Source organism: Nannospalax galili, unplaced genomic scaffold, assembly GCF_000622305.1.
Source record: "Nannospalax galili isolate Female #2095 unplaced genomic scaffold, S.galili_v1.0 scaffold1128, whole genome shotgun sequence".
Lineage (NCBI taxonomy): Eukaryota > Metazoa > Chordata > Mammalia > Rodentia > Spalacidae > Nannospalax > Nannospalax galili.
In genome coordinates this window covers 1,849,641-1,869,003 of record NW_008358632.1, presented here as the reverse complement: position 1 = coordinate 1,869,003, position 19,363 = coordinate 1,849,641, and the positions used below count along the sequence as shown (strand labels likewise).

At 38.8% G+C, this 19,363-nt stretch overlaps 1 protein-coding gene across 1 annotated transcript in view; it reads right to left on the bottom strand.

Moving 5' to 3' along the window:
* Window positions 1-19,363, bottom strand: part of Nsf (N-ethylmaleimide sensitive factor, vesicle fusing ATPase) — a 171,834-nt gene that overhangs the window by 34,517 nt on the left and 117,954 nt on the right. Inside the window, exons 13-15 of the mRNA XM_008821914.2 lie at window positions 14,365-14,460; window positions 11,258-11,414; window positions 9,374-9,507 (exon numbers count right to left, since the gene is read on the bottom strand). Coding sequence (XP_008820136.1) covers window positions 9,374-9,507; window positions 11,258-11,414; window positions 14,365-14,460 — 387 coding nt within the window. The remainder of the gene's footprint in view (window positions 1-9,373; window positions 9,508-11,257; window positions 11,415-14,364; window positions 14,461-19,363) is intronic.

Sequence of the window (19,363 nt, the reverse complement as noted above, 5' to 3'; positions counted from 1 at the left end):
GAAACTGTAGAATTCCAGGTAAGAATTGGCAGTTTGGGGTGTAGGGAGAAGTCTACAGACATTCAGAAGACAGAGCAGAAGGACTCAGTGATGAGGGAGAAACATGAGTCCAGGGATCCTGTTGGTTTGGGAATGGATACTGAACACATTTGAACAAGAAGGGTGGAACTGTTCAGTGACCCCACCCTGTCCTGTTTCAAAAAAGGAAGAACATGAGAGGAGAGGATTTTTAGTCTTCTGATGACTCCCTTTTGGCTTTGAGTTAGTGAGTTCAAGACAATGGAAAAGTCTGGAAGTATTGGTTCTTTGCTATTTTTGAAGACTGGATAAATACAATGAGAAATCTTATAAACTCAGGTAATTTCAAGGAATCACTGAAAATAAACTTTGCTTTTTAAAAGATTTTTCAGAGTCCTACTAAAAGTTCTGAGGCAGATACATAATTTCATCACTCAAGCTGTGAAATCATAGTTTAGAATGACAGATTTGGAACACTGTGCTTCTACACTTTTCCGAAATTGGTTCTTCTTTCTCAATACGACATATAGCTTACATGGCTATAGCAAACACAATTAGGACATTTGCTGGCCTAAATATATGATTAAAACGTGGCACAGTAATGCATGCCTGCAATCCCAGTCTGGGGGAGGTAGAGGCAGAAGGCTCAGGAGATCTAGGCCAGTCTCAGCTATATAAATGAGTTTGAGTCTAGTCTAGGGTTCATGAGACCTCAAAAGAAAAAAATAAATATGAATGAATAAATAACTAGTTTATTCTGTGTCGTGCAGTCTTGACATCTTATGAACCTCACAGTTGATTATATGGGCTACTTATAACACGGTAGAAAAAAAAATGATGGTAGTCACTCAATACAAAATCTTCTTAATTAAAAGAAATAATTTTTTTTTGTTTTTTGTTTTTGAGACAGCATCTTCCTGTAGCCCCAGTTGGCCTAGAACTCATTATGTAGACCAGGCTGGCCTTGAATTCATAGAGATCCACCCACCTCTGCCTGCTGAGTGCTGAGATTAAACACCTGTGCTACCATGCCTGGCCACATCCTCTTAATTTTTATTTTATTTTACAAAATAAACAGCTCTCAGCCAGGTGTGGTGGCACATGCCTTTAATGCCAGTACTCAGGGAGGCAGAGGCAGGCAGACCTCAGATCTCTGTGAGTTCAAGGTCAGCCTGGTCTACATAGTGAGTTCCAGGCCAGCTGGGGCTACAGGGAGACCCTATCTCAAAAAGACCAAAAAATAAATTAAAAACAAAACAAAACAAAAACCAAACAAACAGCTCTCAGTGCAGTAATTGCTGCCAAGGAGGTGAGCGTTCACAGCTAGCTCCCTTAACAATGTACTAACCATGACAAAGCCTGTGCCAAAGCCAGTTGAAACTTGACTAGTTTCAGGTGACTAGTCAACTGAAACTCCTCTGGGTGGCTACTCTGCTCTAACTTGAATCTACACGCATGCCCCTTTCACTTCTTACCCACACAGTCCCCTTTTTATCTGGTGACCAGTACAGTATAAGGTCATCACTCTTTCCCTGGATCCACTATTTATGTATAGTCCTCTCAGAAACTTGGTTTCCTGGCCCAGACCCCAGCAGGATGCTTACTAAGAGACTCAGATTTGATTGGCAAGCACAGATTAGCTGGCACCCTAAAATCTAATGAGATATTTACAGACTGAACTGGAAACTTTGACCATAATTTTATGTAAATCAATTCAAAAAGGAGGTGAGGTATTGGAAGAAACGATACAGGAAAAAAAAAAATCATGCAAAGTGCCCCAGTTAGAATACCACATAGCTTGCCATCAGACACAGCACACAGCCAGACACACAGCACCTGCTCCAGATCAAGTACATCATGACCCTGGGGTAGTTGGGTGGGCTGAAGCTAGAGCTCGGGGTTGTCTTACAGACTCCAAAAAAAGGAATCTAAAATGTATGATCATCCTAGTGTCATCAGGGAGTTTCCTGTAGAGCAGGTAAAATGGCAGCACAGCTTACTGTGCAGGACTCCCTGAGAACCCATGGTTGAGGAAGAGCACCAAGTCCCTAAAGTTGACTTCTGAGAGATCCCCAGATACACAGTGATAATAAATACAGTTCAAAACTTTGAGAAACACTATCTTGGAATTGATTTTGTTGTTGTCACTCACCTGTTTATCTATCTTTCTATCTGTCTATCATATATCTATCTATCTATCTATCTATCTATCTATCTATCTATCTATCTATCTATAGTATATGCATATACTTATGGTCTAAGTAAATCAGGTAGAAAGTCTGAAAGAGAAGGGTAAAGAAAGAAAAGAACTGAAGAAGGAACAGAGGGAAAGAGCAGCATCAGTTAGTGTGGAAATGATGAGGCTTACTCTAATAGATGAAGACAATTTTCAGAAAACAACTGTTTCCAGCAGTTTACAATGAGATTGTCAGTGTTAACTATTCTACACTACCTCTTATGCTTGCAAAGGAAGACAGTACAGTACAGACATGAGGGTTCTAAGAGACAACCCAGACTCTGGGCAGCCTGGGCTCTATGTGAGAGCATGCTGGAGACATGGTATAAGCACTGAGGAGCAGGGGCTGGGGCTCCTACACGATGCAGGGCACCACAAGCTCTCAAGGCACAGAGCTCAGTTTTGGAATCTTTAGACCAGCTAGAGCCACCTGTGAGGAGGGAGAGGCAGCAGCTGCATTTACATGGAGTCTACATGAATTTGAATGGGAGCATGCCAGCATTATCAGCTCCATGTTAATCCTAGCCTTTCAGAGTCACAAACCACAGCAAAGTGCATTCTAAGTAGATTCTATCCTCCATTTTCTATAACCTTTTTAATGCTCTTAAGTAATAAAGCCAAGTTCTCTGACTCTTTTGGAGACAAAGAGTTCACTTCAGTTTTGAAGTGGCTGGCATGAAGCACCTAACCTAGTTAGCAGAAATCTAATGACAGTAGGAATCCAATGGCTTAGAAAATCCCTAATGTAGTAAATCTGTCAGCAATTAGTTGAAAGCATACGCTAATCATATTTGGTAGCATATAAAAACATAAATAAGTAAATTTAAATTGGTACCATCAGTAATAATTGTTAGTTTCTAAAAATAACTTGGGAGCAGACCAAGCAAACATTAGCTGTCTTCTGATGAAACTGCCTCGGGAAGTGGACCTAAAGTTTTGGCAAAGCACTAAAGCTTCTCGGACTGACCTTAAAATCCCTTATTTGTTCTTCCTGCTTTTCAGGAAAAAGTCTTACATTTTTACTAACATAATCTACTGAGTGGGTATACTTAATAATATAAAAGCCACAAGGTCTGGAAGTTCTATATCCTCCTCTTTTACACACCAAACAGATATAAGTGCCAGAAGACACAGTATTCAACCAAAAGACAAGGAATGCCCACCCGTCAGCCATCCCAGGACTTTTAGCCATTTCCGGAGTATCCACAGCTCTCAACTAACACAGCACAAACTTCATCAAATCAGCTACATGATATATTAGGATGTTAACCCAAAACATCCAAATTCTGTTGCTTAGTAACTGCTGTCAAAAGATCCCATTTCCAGCTCTGCTTTCTGTATAGACTAAATCATGAAAAGAGGAGGATTAGGCACCATGATTCTGTTCTGTGCAGACTACAATTTTGCAGTGGGATTTAAAGGAGGATATTCACAGAAGATTATTTCTTTCTTGCAAAGCTAGTGGAAAGGAAAATTTCTTCCATTAATTTTCAATCCTTTGAAAATAAGACCATCATGTTATTAATAGAGTAGTCTTACAAACTGCTGATATTTCTATTTAATTTTGTTGAAGAAATTTAGCAATATCTGCCTCTTCTATTACATCTCTGTACTGAATGTGTACTTTGAAAGCATCAAGGTTAGATAATTAGTTAAAATCAAGTTCTATTGCTTTGTTCTGTTTAATATCACTAATAGAACTATCAAAATAGTTTTTTTTAGAGTACAGACACAAAAATGGATAAAAGATTCAAAAATTTAAAACAAAATGAAGTTTGGGAAGCAAATATAAAATAAGAAAAAAGAGAAATATCTTCAAACATTTCAAATATCTCAGTGGAACATGTGGCACTCCCCCATTCCCCATCCCCACCCGGAACATGCGGATAACAGCTCCTGAGTACAGCAGCAGGTTGTGGGCTTTATCCATGGAGAAAGGATTTATTTAAAAATTAAGAGAAGTACAAGGTGGATTTTAAACTGAGAATAAACTACTTTCATGCATCCTTGTACTATACATTTGTGAAAAGAAGCAATAGCATAATTATGGCCCTCATTCCTTACAAAGACTATTTTTCTCTTGACTTGGGTAATGAAATGGTATATAGAGATGTTATATGAATCAACTAATTCAGACCACTCCTATTTGACAAAAATTAGCATATTACATTATTTCTGAGCCTTACAACCATTATGATTATAAAACATTTTGAAAAATCTTCTGGGGACTGAGCACCGGGCCTTGCATGTGCTAAGCAGGTGCTCTAGCACTGGGTCATTAAACACAGTTATTAAAATATAGTTAAAAAAATAATTAAATGCCAACATTTTGCCTAACAAATTGTCAAAGAAAATCTATTATAACATCAAGTTGGAGTAAGAATTCAAAGAAACTCATTCTTTTCAAGTGATTTCAAATGTAAATTACAACTTTCTGGAGGAATGGCCTTTATAAAATCATTAGTATCTTTACATAAAAGTTTTGATAGTGATACATATAAAAATCTTGAAAAGTATTGATATTTTTATATTAGGAATCCAAATCTTGATGTTCTAGCCTAAAGAAATAAGCAGAAACATATGCGTAATAAGTAACATCAGTCACCACACTTACTAAGTGCATAGATGTCTCAGGCACTCCAGACTACTACTTTACACAATTATCATCTCATTTAGTTCTCAATATCTCTTTGAGGCAGTCCTCCTGCCTCAGCCTTCTGAGTGCTGGGAGTGAAGGCTGCAGGCACATACTACCTTGTCCAGCTCTGAACTCACAATACCCTTAATTTTACAAATGAGAAAAACAGGGGCTGGAGAGATGGCTCAGCGGTTAAGAGCACTGACTGCTCTTGCAGAGGACCTGGGTTCGATTTCCAGTACCCATATGGCAGCTATGAACTGTCCTTAACTACAGTTCCAGGGGAATCCAAAGCCCTCTTCTGACCTCCACGGCAGATGCACTCACGTACATGCAGGAAATATATTCATACACATAAAAATAATAAATAAAATATTTTAAAAAATGGAGAAAAACAAAGGCTTATTTTTATTTTATGTGTATGAGTGTTATGCCTGCATGTGTGTAAGTGCACCCATGTCATGCAGTGTCCAAGGAGGACAGAAGAGGGTGCCAGATCCCCTGGAACTGGAGTTAAGGACAGCTAGCTGCCATGTGGGTACTGGGATTCAAACCTGGGTCTTCTACAAGGACAGCCAGTGCTCTTAACCACTGAGTCATCTCTCCAGCCCCGAAAAACAAAGGCTTTTACAGTAATTTATTTAAGGCAATTGAGACCACAAGTGTGGTAAGGATGGGATTCAAATTCAGATCCACTTGAATTAAAATCCAAGTTTCAGTCACATGATGTTAATTTACCTAAGGAAAAAAAATCTAATAAAAAGTGTAGGACAGTGATAGCTCTAGTTTGGTAATCATATGGAATATTGTTTATAATTGTAAAGAAAAAAAAAAAACCAACCTGGAGCCAACCTAAAACAAAAGGGATTGTTTTTAAGATTTTATTACTTTTAAGTTGTGTGTGTATGTGTCCGTCCCTGTGTATATGAGTGCAGGTGCCCATGGAGGTCAGAGGCACAAGTGTATGTCTGGGAACTGAACTCAGGTCCTCTCCAAGAGCAGCACACACTCTTTTACTGCTGAGCCATCTCTCCATCCCCAGAAGGGATTGTTTACACAAATACTATTCAGCTATTAATTTAATAATATTGAGATGAGCTACAGTCACATTAAAAAAAATATTTCTTTATTCTATGTGCATGGATGTTTTGCCTGTGTATGTAAGTACACTCATGTCATGCAATGCCCACAGAGGCTAGGAGAGGGTGTTGGATGCCCTAGGATTGTTACCTGCCATGTGAACCTGGGTCCCATTAAACCATCTCTCCAACCCTACAGGCACATTTTTTTAAAGTCCACAATACTTTGAGCTTAAAGTAGTATGTCCAATGTGATCTTCAATAAATAATGTGTACATGTATGTGCATGTGTGTGTATATGTCTTAAAAGGAAGTTAAAGCATCTTCCCATTTTCATATTGAGAATGTGGGGCCAAGAGCAGTGGGAGGTAGACCCGAAGCACTGAAGAAGGCATTTCCATCTTATTTTCAACAACAACCTGGAAGACTTTGCATCCTTAGACTGGTTTGGGCCCTCAGGCTTTTGTCAACCTATCATTAGGCAACAATGTGAAAACCATTTGCTAGGAAAGATTTGTAATACTTCTAATATATTTCCAAGACACCTATGTTTTATTATTTTCTCTGTTCTTTAGTTCAGGAAATGGTATTTCCCACCATTCTAAGCAAAGTAGAAAAGTCTAATGTGAATTTATTATTCTGCTAAAGCAGAATTGTTTTTGTAATTTTAAGAGCACATGGATGATCCAGACAGTGAATCATGAATTGGAACAATTTTGAATAAACTGGTATAGACACTTAGTTTTCTATTCCTTAGCCCTCTGCTCATCTAAAACTACCTTGAAAGGCTTCAACAATTTAAAGATTAAATCATAAGTCATTAAGTCATTAATTTAACCATTTAAGCCTCTAAAATCAGCACATATTACCTTCCCCCCTCAAGTCAATTTGCAAGAGATTAAAATAATAAAAATGATAATATCTCACACTCACAAAGCAGCTTTGATCTGCAGAAGCCTAAAGTACTTTTTAAAGACTTTATAGAAAAACTAGGCCCATCCGCCCACATCTCAGTACATCTGAGGTAGGAGCTGGCAGCTGGTGTAAAGCACTGGAGCAATTCGCCATCTGTACCAAGGACTACTACTTTTGAGTGAGTATAGGAGATGATTTAGGGTAATGCAAACAGAACCAGCTTTTCTATTAAGTGGGAAGTTCAATGACTACAGATTCCAAGGGCTATTATTTAAATTTTCACTAAAAGTGGCATAAGGATTGCTTTTCAGAGGGAAACCAGAAACCAGAACGAGGGTCAGGGGGAGGATGGAGAAGAGCTCAGGGGTAGAGTACTTGGCTTAGCCTGAGCCAGGCTCACTCAAAAAGGAAACAACAGAACAGCTACAAAAACAAACAACAAACAAAAAAACAACCCTACCTAGAGGAGTTAGTGGCTCTGTATTCTATCCAGATGTTCCTGGGAAAGACAGACGCTAAGGGTTTCACATCAGAAATACAATAACTTATCATCCTCTGAGCTCCAATTAAGAAAACTGTATGGAATATTAACCCTGATGTTTCAGGGCCAAGGCTCTAGTTCTGCATCCTCCATCCACTGCAAGTACCCAACACAAATTTCTGCCACCTGTGAAAACAAGAGACTAACTTCTCCAGCTTGCATTTGGGGGAGTCTGTCTTTTTAAGTATTCTTCCTCTTCCATCTTTTCTATGTAAAGAAAAACTGAAATATTTCAACCACATCCTTATAGGTAAGTACAAAGAAGCAAAGTCAAAGAAAACACCAAGTAGTCTTCATTAGGTAGCTCTTCAATTCTGGAGAGTATCTTCCCCGATGGCGAGTTTCCCACATCTCTTTAACATACACTTGGTTCACAGGCATAAAAAAAGATCAAGCATGAAAAAAGAAAAGATTTTAAGTAAAAGAATTACTTCAGCTGGATATAAAAAAATTCTTAGCCGAGTGTGGTAGCACACACCTTTAATCCCAGCACTCAGGAGGCAGAGGCAGATGGATCCTCTGTGAGTTCAAGGCCAGCCTGGTCTACAGAGTGAGTTCCAGGCAGCTGGTGCTACAGGGCGACCCTCTTAAAAAATCTCTTGATTCCTGTGCCTGCTGGAAGATATGAGAGCCTAGATTCCAATCCTCCTCCAACCACCTCTGCCACCATGCCTCCCTGCTATGATAGATTCTTGCCCCTTTGGGACCATGCCTGTTTTAAAAAAAAAAAAAAAAAAAATTCTTTACTATATGGGAGTAGGCAAAATGAGAATATCCCCAGCAATACTGGATAACAAATGAAAAGAACACCCATTAAGAGTCATCATTTTTTAAGGGTGGCCACCAGCTATTCTAGAGTCCTTACTTGCCTGAATATAAGTAAAATGGACCAGATGATCTTAATTCTATTCTATGCTGTCTAACTTTGTGTTCAGAGTGATAGAGTAGGAGGGTGACAAACACACTTGGAGAAAGAAAGGATGAGGGACACATTACAAACTCTTTGTTATTACCTAATTTATAACCATCTTTTGTAGGGTTCTTGGGAATATATTGAAATGTTATATACTGTTCTTCCCAAACTATAGCTAACCTAATTGACCCTAACAGTTTGACTTTGTATTTGATCTAGAACTAAAAAACAAAATGAAAACTCTACCTGAACACTCTTTTTTTATGTTTATTATTGTTATCTTATTTTATGTATATGAGTGTATTGCCTGCACATATGTAAGTGCACCTGTGCTGTGCAATGCCCAAAGAGGTCAGAAGAGGGCATCAGATCTCCTGGAACTGGAGCTATGGACAGTTTTTAGCTGTCATGTGGGTGCTTGGAATCTAATCTGGGTTCTCTGCAAAAGCAGTCAGTGCTCTTAACCTTTGAGCCATCTCTCTAGACCCTCTACCTGAACATTCTAAAGTGATCTTTCTTTTAATCAAGTTGATACAAACTAAAGAAATGAAAATTAATGTTGAAGACTAAAACAAAGCATAATTTGGAAGGCAAAGAAACTCTCAATAAAAACGCTTTAAAGTGGGGGCTGGAGAGATGGCTCAGCAGTTAAGAGCACTGACTGCTCTTGCAGAGGATCTGGGTTTGATTCCCAGGACCCATATGGTGGCTATAAACTGTCCTTAACTCCAGTTCCAGGGGAATCTGAAGCTCTCTTCTGACCTCCACGGCACTGCACGACACAGGTGCACTCACATACATGCAGGCGATACACTCATACACATAAAATAAAAATAAAATATTTTAAAAAATGCTTTAAAGTTTAAAAACACAGTCTTACACTCAAATTCTGCTGATAATTTTGTCTTACTTGAAAATAATTGCTACAGGTTTGAACGCATGTGTGGAAAGGTAGCTATGTGTACACATGTATGCATGTATGCACACACCTATCTGAGACTAGAAACTAAAATGAAAGCTACCATCTTGATACCTTCTTCATGGCCTGACACTTGGCTGTCTCAGAAAAGCCAATCATCTTATCAGGAGAGCAGATCTTGATGAAGGGAAAGTTGGATTCCTCTGCAATCTTTGCAGCAAGGGCAGTCTTCCCACTGTGAGGAGGGCCTGCATAAATAGATGAGTGCGTCAGAGAAAAACAGCCAACCTAAGCAAAGGGGAATCAAGCAAGTTTAAACTTTTACCCACAATGTACTGAGGTCTCAACTAGTTGCTCATTAACATTTCCTGACACTGTCATAGCAGACATGTTTCCTTTTATTTATTAGCAACTACACTTTATGAACTGATTAGCATTTCTCAAAAGTATGGTCAAATGCATGACTTCTTGCCTTCTCACACAGCTTTAATTTCTCAACCCTATGACTAAACATAAAACAAGGATTTTGCTTCCTAAAAGAAAGAAAATATATTCAAATGCTTATCAGAACTTGTATTATTAGTTCTATCTAGTCCTGGCTGGCCTGAACTCACTATGTAGACCAGGCTGACCTTGAACTCACAGAGATCCTCCTGCTTCTGTTTCCTGAATTCTGGGATTAAAGGCATGTGCCACCATGTCCCGCTCAAATCTTTTTTTTTTGTAACAAAAAAACAAAAACAAAAACAAAAACACAACAATTTTCTTAGGAGATGATACCAGGGGCAGGGAAAATTACTTTATTAGAAGCAAATGTATTATAAAAAGATAGAATACCAGAGACTTGGTTGTCTCATAAAGGCAGCAAATCCTACAAACTTACCTGCGCTTAGAAAACTCCCCTGCTTCCTTCAGTATATTGGAAGATAGTCCCTCTTCTGATCAGAACCAGTCAATTCTCCCCTACCATCTTCTCTGGAACAGGACATGAGTGACTGCTCCTCTCCCATATGTTCAGTCACTGCCTCTCCCTGTCATATTTCTAACAGCATTTAAATATGTTCTGCCTATGTGACAGCTCCATAAACAAACCAAAGGGGGGACCTCTAGGGAGCAAACTCAGGTCACTGGGCTTGCACCACAAACACCTAAACACCTTTATCCACTGAACCATCTCATTGCCCCTCCTGTCTACTTCTAGCCAACTTTTGTGTTCCTAGCTCATATAGCCCACAATATGGTCTCTTTACATAGAGTATCTTTCCCAATTATTTTGCCTGGCCAACTTTTCCTCATCCTTTACTCTAGCTTAACATGTTTCTCTCAAGACCCTTCACCTCTGGACCTCGGAGGGGTCGAGGTTCCCCTGTTATCTGGTCCACCGAACTTTTCTGATATCGTATCAATCATAAATTAACTGGTTATAAATAGAACATCTTTCTCCTTTGTCATTTGATAAAAATACTAATTGGTCCTTCAGGGTCTAAATTAAGTATCATCTCTAGATTTCTCTGGCAAATCCTGGGCAAAATGACTTACATTCTCTCTTCTCTCTCTCTCTCTCTCTCTCTCTCTCTCTCACACACACACACTTACATGCATATGCTAAAACTAGGAATTTCTTTACAAGTCTTTTTCATGGCTAGACTGACACTCAAATGTCTTTGTATCCACAGAAACTAGTTCAAAGACACTCAGTAAATACTATTTAAATGAATTGAGCTATGTGATGTTATTCAGTCTGTTAAGTACCAGAGAAATTTAGATGCATTCCTGTAAGAAAACCAGTTGCTGTCATTCAACAGAACATTCTACTTTGAAAAAATTTCAATTTGTCCATAATACTGGTACATAGACTGGATTACTGTTTTCAGACCAGGAATAAAGTTTAGAACTGAAAACCATTCACTTTTTTGTAATGTGTTAAGTAGCTTTTTTTTTCCTTTTCTTTCTTTTTATTTCCTTTTTAATTTTTATGGCCATCACTGCTTTTCTCACCTTCCAGAAGGACGCTAACCAGTGGTGTGCGGTCACTGTTTTTAGTCTGCTGGACAAGCAGTTCCCCGTCATCCAGAACTCGGGTAACTGGGTCACCCCACTTGATGATTCCATTCATAATGTAACTTGCATAATCCTCTTGGTTTGTGCCAAATGCCTGTTGAAAAAAGGGACAGTTTAAAGCATTTCAATCATTAGTATTGAAACTAAAATATTTAACCTCTTCTTTTCTCTCGTGTTATGTTGGATCCACTCCTTGTCATGTCTTCTTTTTTACTTATTTATTTTTTAATTTTATTATTTATTTCATTTATTTATTTATTTATTATTTATTTATTTATGGTCTTTTTGAGACAGGGTCTCCCTGTAGCCCACAGCTGGTCTGGATTCCCTATGGAGACTAAGCTGTCTGCCTCTGCCTCCTGAGTACTGGGACTAAAGACTTGCGCCACCATGCCTGGCTTTATGTCTTCTTATATAACATTTTGGATTAAATGATTTCTGGTCAAGAAATAAAAACAAAATTGTCTCATTCCCCACTTGACTGGATGAAAATTGGTAATAAAATCCGGTACAACTCCAAGGAGACTCTGGAGAGGAACCAAGCTGGAGGCTGAGATGTGGCAGAGTGGCAGAGAATTTGTCTAGAGGTGTGAATCCTGGGTTCAATATCCACTGTTGGGGATGGTAGGATGCTGTATCAAGGTCACTAGCTGAAAATATCTTCATTGTCTGGGCAACTAGAAATGTTTATTGGGAACATGATTTTTCTTTTTATTTCTATGCCCTATGCTAGTAAGTTAGCTAAATAATAAATGTGGGAAGCTTTTAGAAAAATAAAAAATTTTAAAGATATGAGACCAAGGAGCTGGAGAGATGGCTCAGTGCTTAAGAACACTGGCTGTTCTTACAGTTTGGTTCCCAGCACATGGAGGCTAATAATCATCCATAACTCCAGTTCTAAGGAATCCAATGCCTCTCTTGGCCTCTGCATGCATTGCATATACAGGTGCACTTACATACATGCAGACAAAACACTCATACACATAATACAAATAAATACAAATTTTAAAAAAGATCTGAGACAAATAATTCCCATATGAGTATTGTACACTATCCAATATTAATACAGAAAAGTCTAAAAATAAAAACAAAGCACCATTTTATAATTCCTAATTTAATTTTCTGGTTATTCAAAACAAAAAGGCTGCTTAGATGATTTAGTAAATTCAAAATAACATTTTAATCTCAGATTCTAATAGATCTGAAATCCTCACAATCCCTGAGAAAAAGAGTATGTTCCAAATGTTTGTTTCTGTGAAGAGTGTGCTGGTTAAGGCCATTCTCTTAAGAACAAAGAGAAAAAGTGATTATGCACTTAGAATGAAAAACAGCATGGTAGACAGAATACTATTCCAACACTGCTTATAGGGCAGTGGATTAAAATAAAAGCTGAAAGCTGGGCGTGATGGTGCACGCCTGTAGTCCCAGCATTGGGGAGGCAGAGGCAGGCGGATCTCTGTGAGTTCAAGGCCAGCCTGGTCTACATAGTGAGTTCCAGGACAGCAGGGTCTACAGGGAGACCCTGCTTCAAAAAGACCAAAAAAAAAAAAAAAAGAAGAGCTGGGTGTGGTGGCACACGATTGCAATTCCAGCACCTGAGAGGCAGAGGCAGAAGGATGCCTACCAATTTGAGGCCAGCCTGTTGATAATGCTCTTGCCCATATCAACTCTTGGCTATAAGTAAATGGCACCAATTTAAGGATATGTGTAAATATATGAGTTACAATGAGTCAGAAATGAGAAGCTCCAAGACTGATGGTTAGGTAAAGGAAATAAAAAAATAAAAAGTCACTGCAAAAATTTACCATACTACACGGTAAAGCTAAAGTCATACCCATCTTCATTCTCAACCTCTGATCTTAAAGACATTCCTATGGGAACAGCTACCAAAACTACTCAATAGTTTTAGTATTTACAATCAAACTCGATTTTCATATTAACAAAACAAACGAGCAGGAACATACAACACATTGCACATTTAAAGCTCATATATCTTGAGAATTTCAACTTCATAAAGTCTTTCACATGCCCCCGAAACTCAACTTCTGCATGGCTTCAGGTGAATAGTTCTTGGGAACTTGCACTTTACAGAAAGTCACCTTTGTAACATTTGCCCAATCCTCATATCTATTACTGTGCCACAAAACCATTTTTTCAGAACACTCTTTAGGTTCTGATATTAGTAGTTTGAATCCTCAGAAGAAAAAAAGTCTTTATTCTCTGGCCTTAATATGGCAAATCCAGGAACCCTGGAAAAAGTTACAAAGGAAGAGCCTCATAAAGACTGGTTGGATTGTTGTTCAAGGAAATCCATAGGTTGGCTGGCTTTTGCCTTTAATTGCTGAAAGTGTATATTCCAAGCCTCACAGAAAAAGCTTTAATGTGCCTAAGTCACAAAAGAGTTGGCTCTCAAAGGCTGTGTTATCCTTATAGCACATCATTTGATTTATTCTCCACATCCTTGGAATAAACAAATGTTCCATTTTTACTTCCTCCTGGCCAAATTATTTATCATTAAAAAGAATTTTTGAGGGGCTAGAGAAATGTCTCAGTGATTAAGAGTGCATACTGCTCTTGCAGAGGACCCCCAGTTCAGTTACCATTACCCATGTTGGGCAGCTTACAGCTACCTGTAACTCCAGCTCCAGGGGCATCTGATACTTGTAGCCTCTCCAGGCACCTGTGCACGTACACACACACACACACACACACACACACACACACACACACACACACACTCACACACACCCCGTAAAAATAATAAAAATACCCATGTGTAGAGGTGTACATCTTTAATCCCAGCACTTAGGAGGCAGAAGCAGGTGGGTCTCTGTGAGTCTGAGACCAACCTGATCTACACAGTGAGTTCAAGGCCAGTCAGGAGTTCTACATAGGAGACCATGTCTCAAAACAACAACAACAACAACAACAACAACAATAAAACCTACACATGAGATTTGTAATATCAGGTAAAATGGCACTTTTTTTCTTGAAGAATAATAGTAATTACTATTTTGGATTATACACACAATATGCATACTCACTGGTTTGATATCATTCTCCAAAGATGCGAAGAAGTCTCCTCTGGTCACCTGGAGGCTCTCTGCTTTCTCCATGTCTACTTCTACTTTAGTACTGGCCTGAGGAGAAATGAAAGCAAAATGTAAGGGCTTCAAACATTCAGCAATATTCCTAGCCTAAGACCATAATAGCTTGAGTAAAATGAATATCCTCACATTAAAAAAATCTCAAATGTCCACAAATCATACATGTTAAAGGGATTAATATCCAGACTATATAGAGAGCTCCTAACATTTAACAACAAAACAAGTATTTTAATAGGTATTTTTCCAAGAGAGACATGCAAACACCCAAAAGCACATGAAAAGATGGATGACACAACTAGTTAGGAAAATGCAAATCAAAACTACAATAAGCCAGTGTGGGGGTGCACTCCAATAATCAAGAGGCAAGGCAAGAAGACCACAAGTTCAAGGCCAGTCTAGGCTACATAACAAGACACTGTTTCAACAAAACAAAAACAGCAACAACAAAAACCACCATGAATTTTCACCTCGTACTCACAGGATGGTTACTACTACAAAAAGCAGACAAACAATCAGAAAGTAAGTACTGACAAGGATATGGAGAAACTGGAAGCCGGTGCACTATTGATAGGAATGTCATATAGTATAGGTGCTGTGGAAAACACAGCAGTCCTCTCCCAAAAAGAAAGTAGAATTGTCTTATGATCTAACATGTAGACCCCGCAGAACCCCAAACTGGGTTTTGAGATTTTACAACGATGGTCACAAGAGCATTATTCACAATAGCTAAGATGAAGAAGTAACCCAAATGCCCATTGACAGATGACTAAGCAAAATGTGGTATATACATACAAGAGAATATTATTGTGCCTTCGAAAAGAAATGTGGTTATGCTATAACATGGATAATCTTCAAAGGCATTATGCTAATGGAAGTAAGCCAGTCACAAAAAGACAAACACCGTATGATTCCACTTAAGTGACATGTTTAAGGTAATCAAAATTCTACAGAAAGTAGAATAGTAGTTAGCATGGGCTAGGGGGTGGGACAAAAGAAGACTGAAGGTTCTATTTTAATAGGTACAAAGTCCCAGTTTTACAAGATTAAAAGAGTTATGGAGTTGGGTGGTAATGATGGCTGCACAACATTGTGAATATATTTAATATCACTAAAATGTACAATTAAGAATAGTTGAGGCTGGAGAGATGGCTCAGTGGTTAAGAGCACTGGCTGCTCTTGGAGAGGACCCATGTTCGATTCCCAGCACCCACATGACAGCTAACAACTGTTCGCAACTCCAGTTCCAGGGGATCCAATGCCTTCTTCTGACCTATGTGGGCACTGCACAACACAGGTATACGTACATACATGCAGGCAATACACTCATACACATTAAAAAATAAAAATAAAGACTAGTTAAGATAGAAGCTGGACATGGTGGTGCAGACCTTCAGTCCCAGCACTCAGAAGGTAGAGGCAGGTGGATCTTTGTGAGTTGGAGGCCAGCTTGGACTCCAAAGTGAGTTTCAGTCCAGCCAGGGCTACACAGTGAGACTCTGTCTTTAAAAAAAATAAAGAGGGGGGCTGGAGAGATGGCTCAGCAGTTAAGAGCACTGACTGCTCCTGTGCCGGACCCAGGTTCGATTTCCAGCATCCACATGGTGGCTACCAGCCGTCCTTAACTCCAGTTCCAGGGGATCCAATGCCCTCTTCTGACCTCTGCGGCATTGCACAACATGGGTACACTCACATACATGCAGGCAATACACTCATACACATAAAATAAAAATAATAAATAAAGCCAGGTATGGTGGGAGACAGTATTAGCAGGAAAGTATCTCCTGCACTTTTGGAAAAAGTTGTCTAAACTTGAATCTAGAACATTTAAAAACTGTCAGCAGTTAAGTCTTCATTGGGCCAAGTATGCATGGAAGCAATTCATTAAGAAAGGAAAAAAACAGCTGGAGAGATGGTTCAGTGGTTAACAGCACTGGCTGCTCTTGCAGAGGACCTGGGTTCAATTCCCAGCACCCACATGGTGGCTAACAACTGTCTGTAACTCTGGTTCTAGGGGATCTGATGCCCTTTTCTGACCTCTGCAGGCATTGCATGACACAGGGACACTCACACACATAAAATAAAAATAATAAATAAAATACTTTTTAAAAAGAAAGGAAAGAAAAAAAGAATGTTTCAGATGGCACATTAGTTATGTGCATTTTAACATAGCAAAAAATTGAGGGGAAAGCAAAAAGCTTATCTCAAATTTCTCAATACAGCATACACATCTACATACACACACCTTTTGTCTGAACAATTCCACATGTGGGAATTGATTCCATAAATATATTCACAAATACGTACAAAGTTACATATAAGAATATCTAGTACAGTAATTTGTAATAGCATACAGGCTGTCTACTGAGTGGAGAGTTAAGGAAGCTATAGCGCATCTGTTCCAATGAACACTGGGTAGCTTTTTCTTTTTCCCTGAGGCATGGAGGTGGTACATGCTTATAGTCTTGGGTACTTGGGGGAATTGCTTGAGCCCAGGAGTTTGGAGCCAGCAGGGGCAATAGAGTGAGACAGTGTCTCAGAATCCCATCCTAGCTACCAGTCAATCAACCAAACCAATAAACAAAAAGACATGACTAAGAAAAAATGCATATAGTACGACAGTGAAAAATACATGCAAAAAAGAAAATATACAGGAGATAATAACAATGGTTTTCAGTCTTGGCTGCATATTAGAATAACCTCCAGGGCCTTTAAAGGCATGCAAGATGCCAACCCCGTCCTCAGGATTTTTATTTAACAGGTCCAGTGGATGGTCCAAGTATCTACAGTTTTATAGTGTCAGGATGATTCTGATACTGAACCAGGTTTAAGAATTATTAATGGCTCGAGGTCACCAAGAATTTAAAACTTTGACTTGTACTCATGCTCTGTGCCGAAGAAGCTACGTGCCAGCTGCAAATTCTCTGTTCACTGCACCTGGAGCAACACTGAGACATCTGGAGAAGCAGCAAGGCCTTTATCAGCACTTGGAGCTGCCTGGACCTGATGAGTGATTAAGATACCAACACATTTTTTTTTTTAATGTGACTGGGCTCACTCCCAATAGCACAAAGCAAGAGTCTCATTTTTAAATTGGTATCATGACTTTTTTTTTTAAAGCATCTTAAAAAAAATACTGACTATAAAACAAAAATGTTAAGCAAATATCAACCTTCCATTGGTAGCATAAAATATGAGCATATTCCTTTAGGAATAGACTGCTGAGACCAAAAATATGACAGATATTTAAAAAGAAAAAGGCAGCCTTGAGGGTTAAAAAGAACTATGTCAGGAAACTGGATCAAGATGGCAAAGAGAACACATATTTATTTCCTTTTCTGACCCAAATCCCAACAAATATCAGTACCAAGAAAGATGAGAAAACATGAAAAGTCTATGTAGCAGCCGAACACTAACCTAGAGAGATGCTGAAGCAGAGAACAAAGACTAATTAATGAGCAAGAAACTATAAAAGAGGGAAAAAATTTCCATCTGCAGTTTAAAGGTTCAACGAGTGATGATCAGGATAAATAGAAATCCAGATCTGTCTAGACATTCTGGTACAAACCTGCTGAGCATCAAAGGCATAGACAAAGTCCTAGAACCTATCTGAGAAACAAAAACAGGTTGCCTGTGAGACTGGAATAAAACTGGGACAGCCTCCTTTGTCACCAGCAATCCTGGAAAGTAGAAGAAAAGGAAAGCAGCACCCACAAACACCTCTGGATACCCAGTCTAGAACCTGACCTGTTATATAAGGAGGCACAGGTGAGCACGGTTCCTAGAGGATTTCTTAACAGCCACAACCAGAAAAAAAAATGTTAAATAAAATATCTACTCATTTGTTCATTATATTAGAGTGCCTTAAGAACTAAAAATAAGGCACTAAATAAAATATACATGTCTGGTTTGCTCAGGCTGATTCAAATTCCTGGGCCCAAGTGGACTTTCTGTCTGAGTCTCAAAAAGGAATTCGCTATCATGCCCAGTCCATGTACCACATATTTTAAATTATGTGGTAGTATTGTAGAATACTGTATATCTGCCCAAGATAATGTATGGCGCTTACAAGTACTAACACAGAATATTAGAAAATGAATAACGTAAATTACAGCATAATTACACTGATGTTCATTTTTTAAAAAGTGCACATGTAAATGAATACAAATAGAAAGAAAACAAATGACAAAGGCATATCCCACATCTTGGTTAACTCTAGAGAGGGGAAGGGAAGAAGTATTAGAGCTTTTCTCATTTTCCATATATATTTGGCATCACTGAATCTTTTACACATAGAATGGGTTCATGTGCTTCTCTGACAGTCTGCTTTGTATTACTATAACTTAATACCTTAGACAGATTGGCTTTATAAAAAAGTTTATTTACCTCATAGTTTGGGATGCTGAAAGCTCAAACAATATAGTCCAGGCTCTGACAAGGGCCCTAGGGTAGAAGGCAAGACCATGTGTAGGAGGAATTCCCTTCTCCAAACAGGAAGCTGGAGAAACTAAGTAGGACCAGTGTACGCTTTTCTAAAAACCTTCTCTTGAGAACGAACCAGGGCCCCAGGAGAAATACCTGTCTCTTCTAAGGGTAGTAGATTTCAAAGCACCCCCACAACACTGTCACTCCTGGGACCAAGTTCCCAATACATATGAATTTGTGGGGAGACAAGCAGCATCAAAACTGTATCAACTTGCATAGTTTTAGACTGCGACAGCAATGGTTCAGTAGACAAGTATTCTTGCGTAGAATTGGCATTTTGATTAACAAGACTTTCATTGGTACATGTTAGGTATTTGATGAATATGAATCACATCTATTTGGCATTTCTAAGGGGTTTCTTACATTTACTCTCTCTCTCTCTCTCTCTCTCTCTCTCTCTCTCACACACACACACACACACACACACACACACACACACACACACACATACACA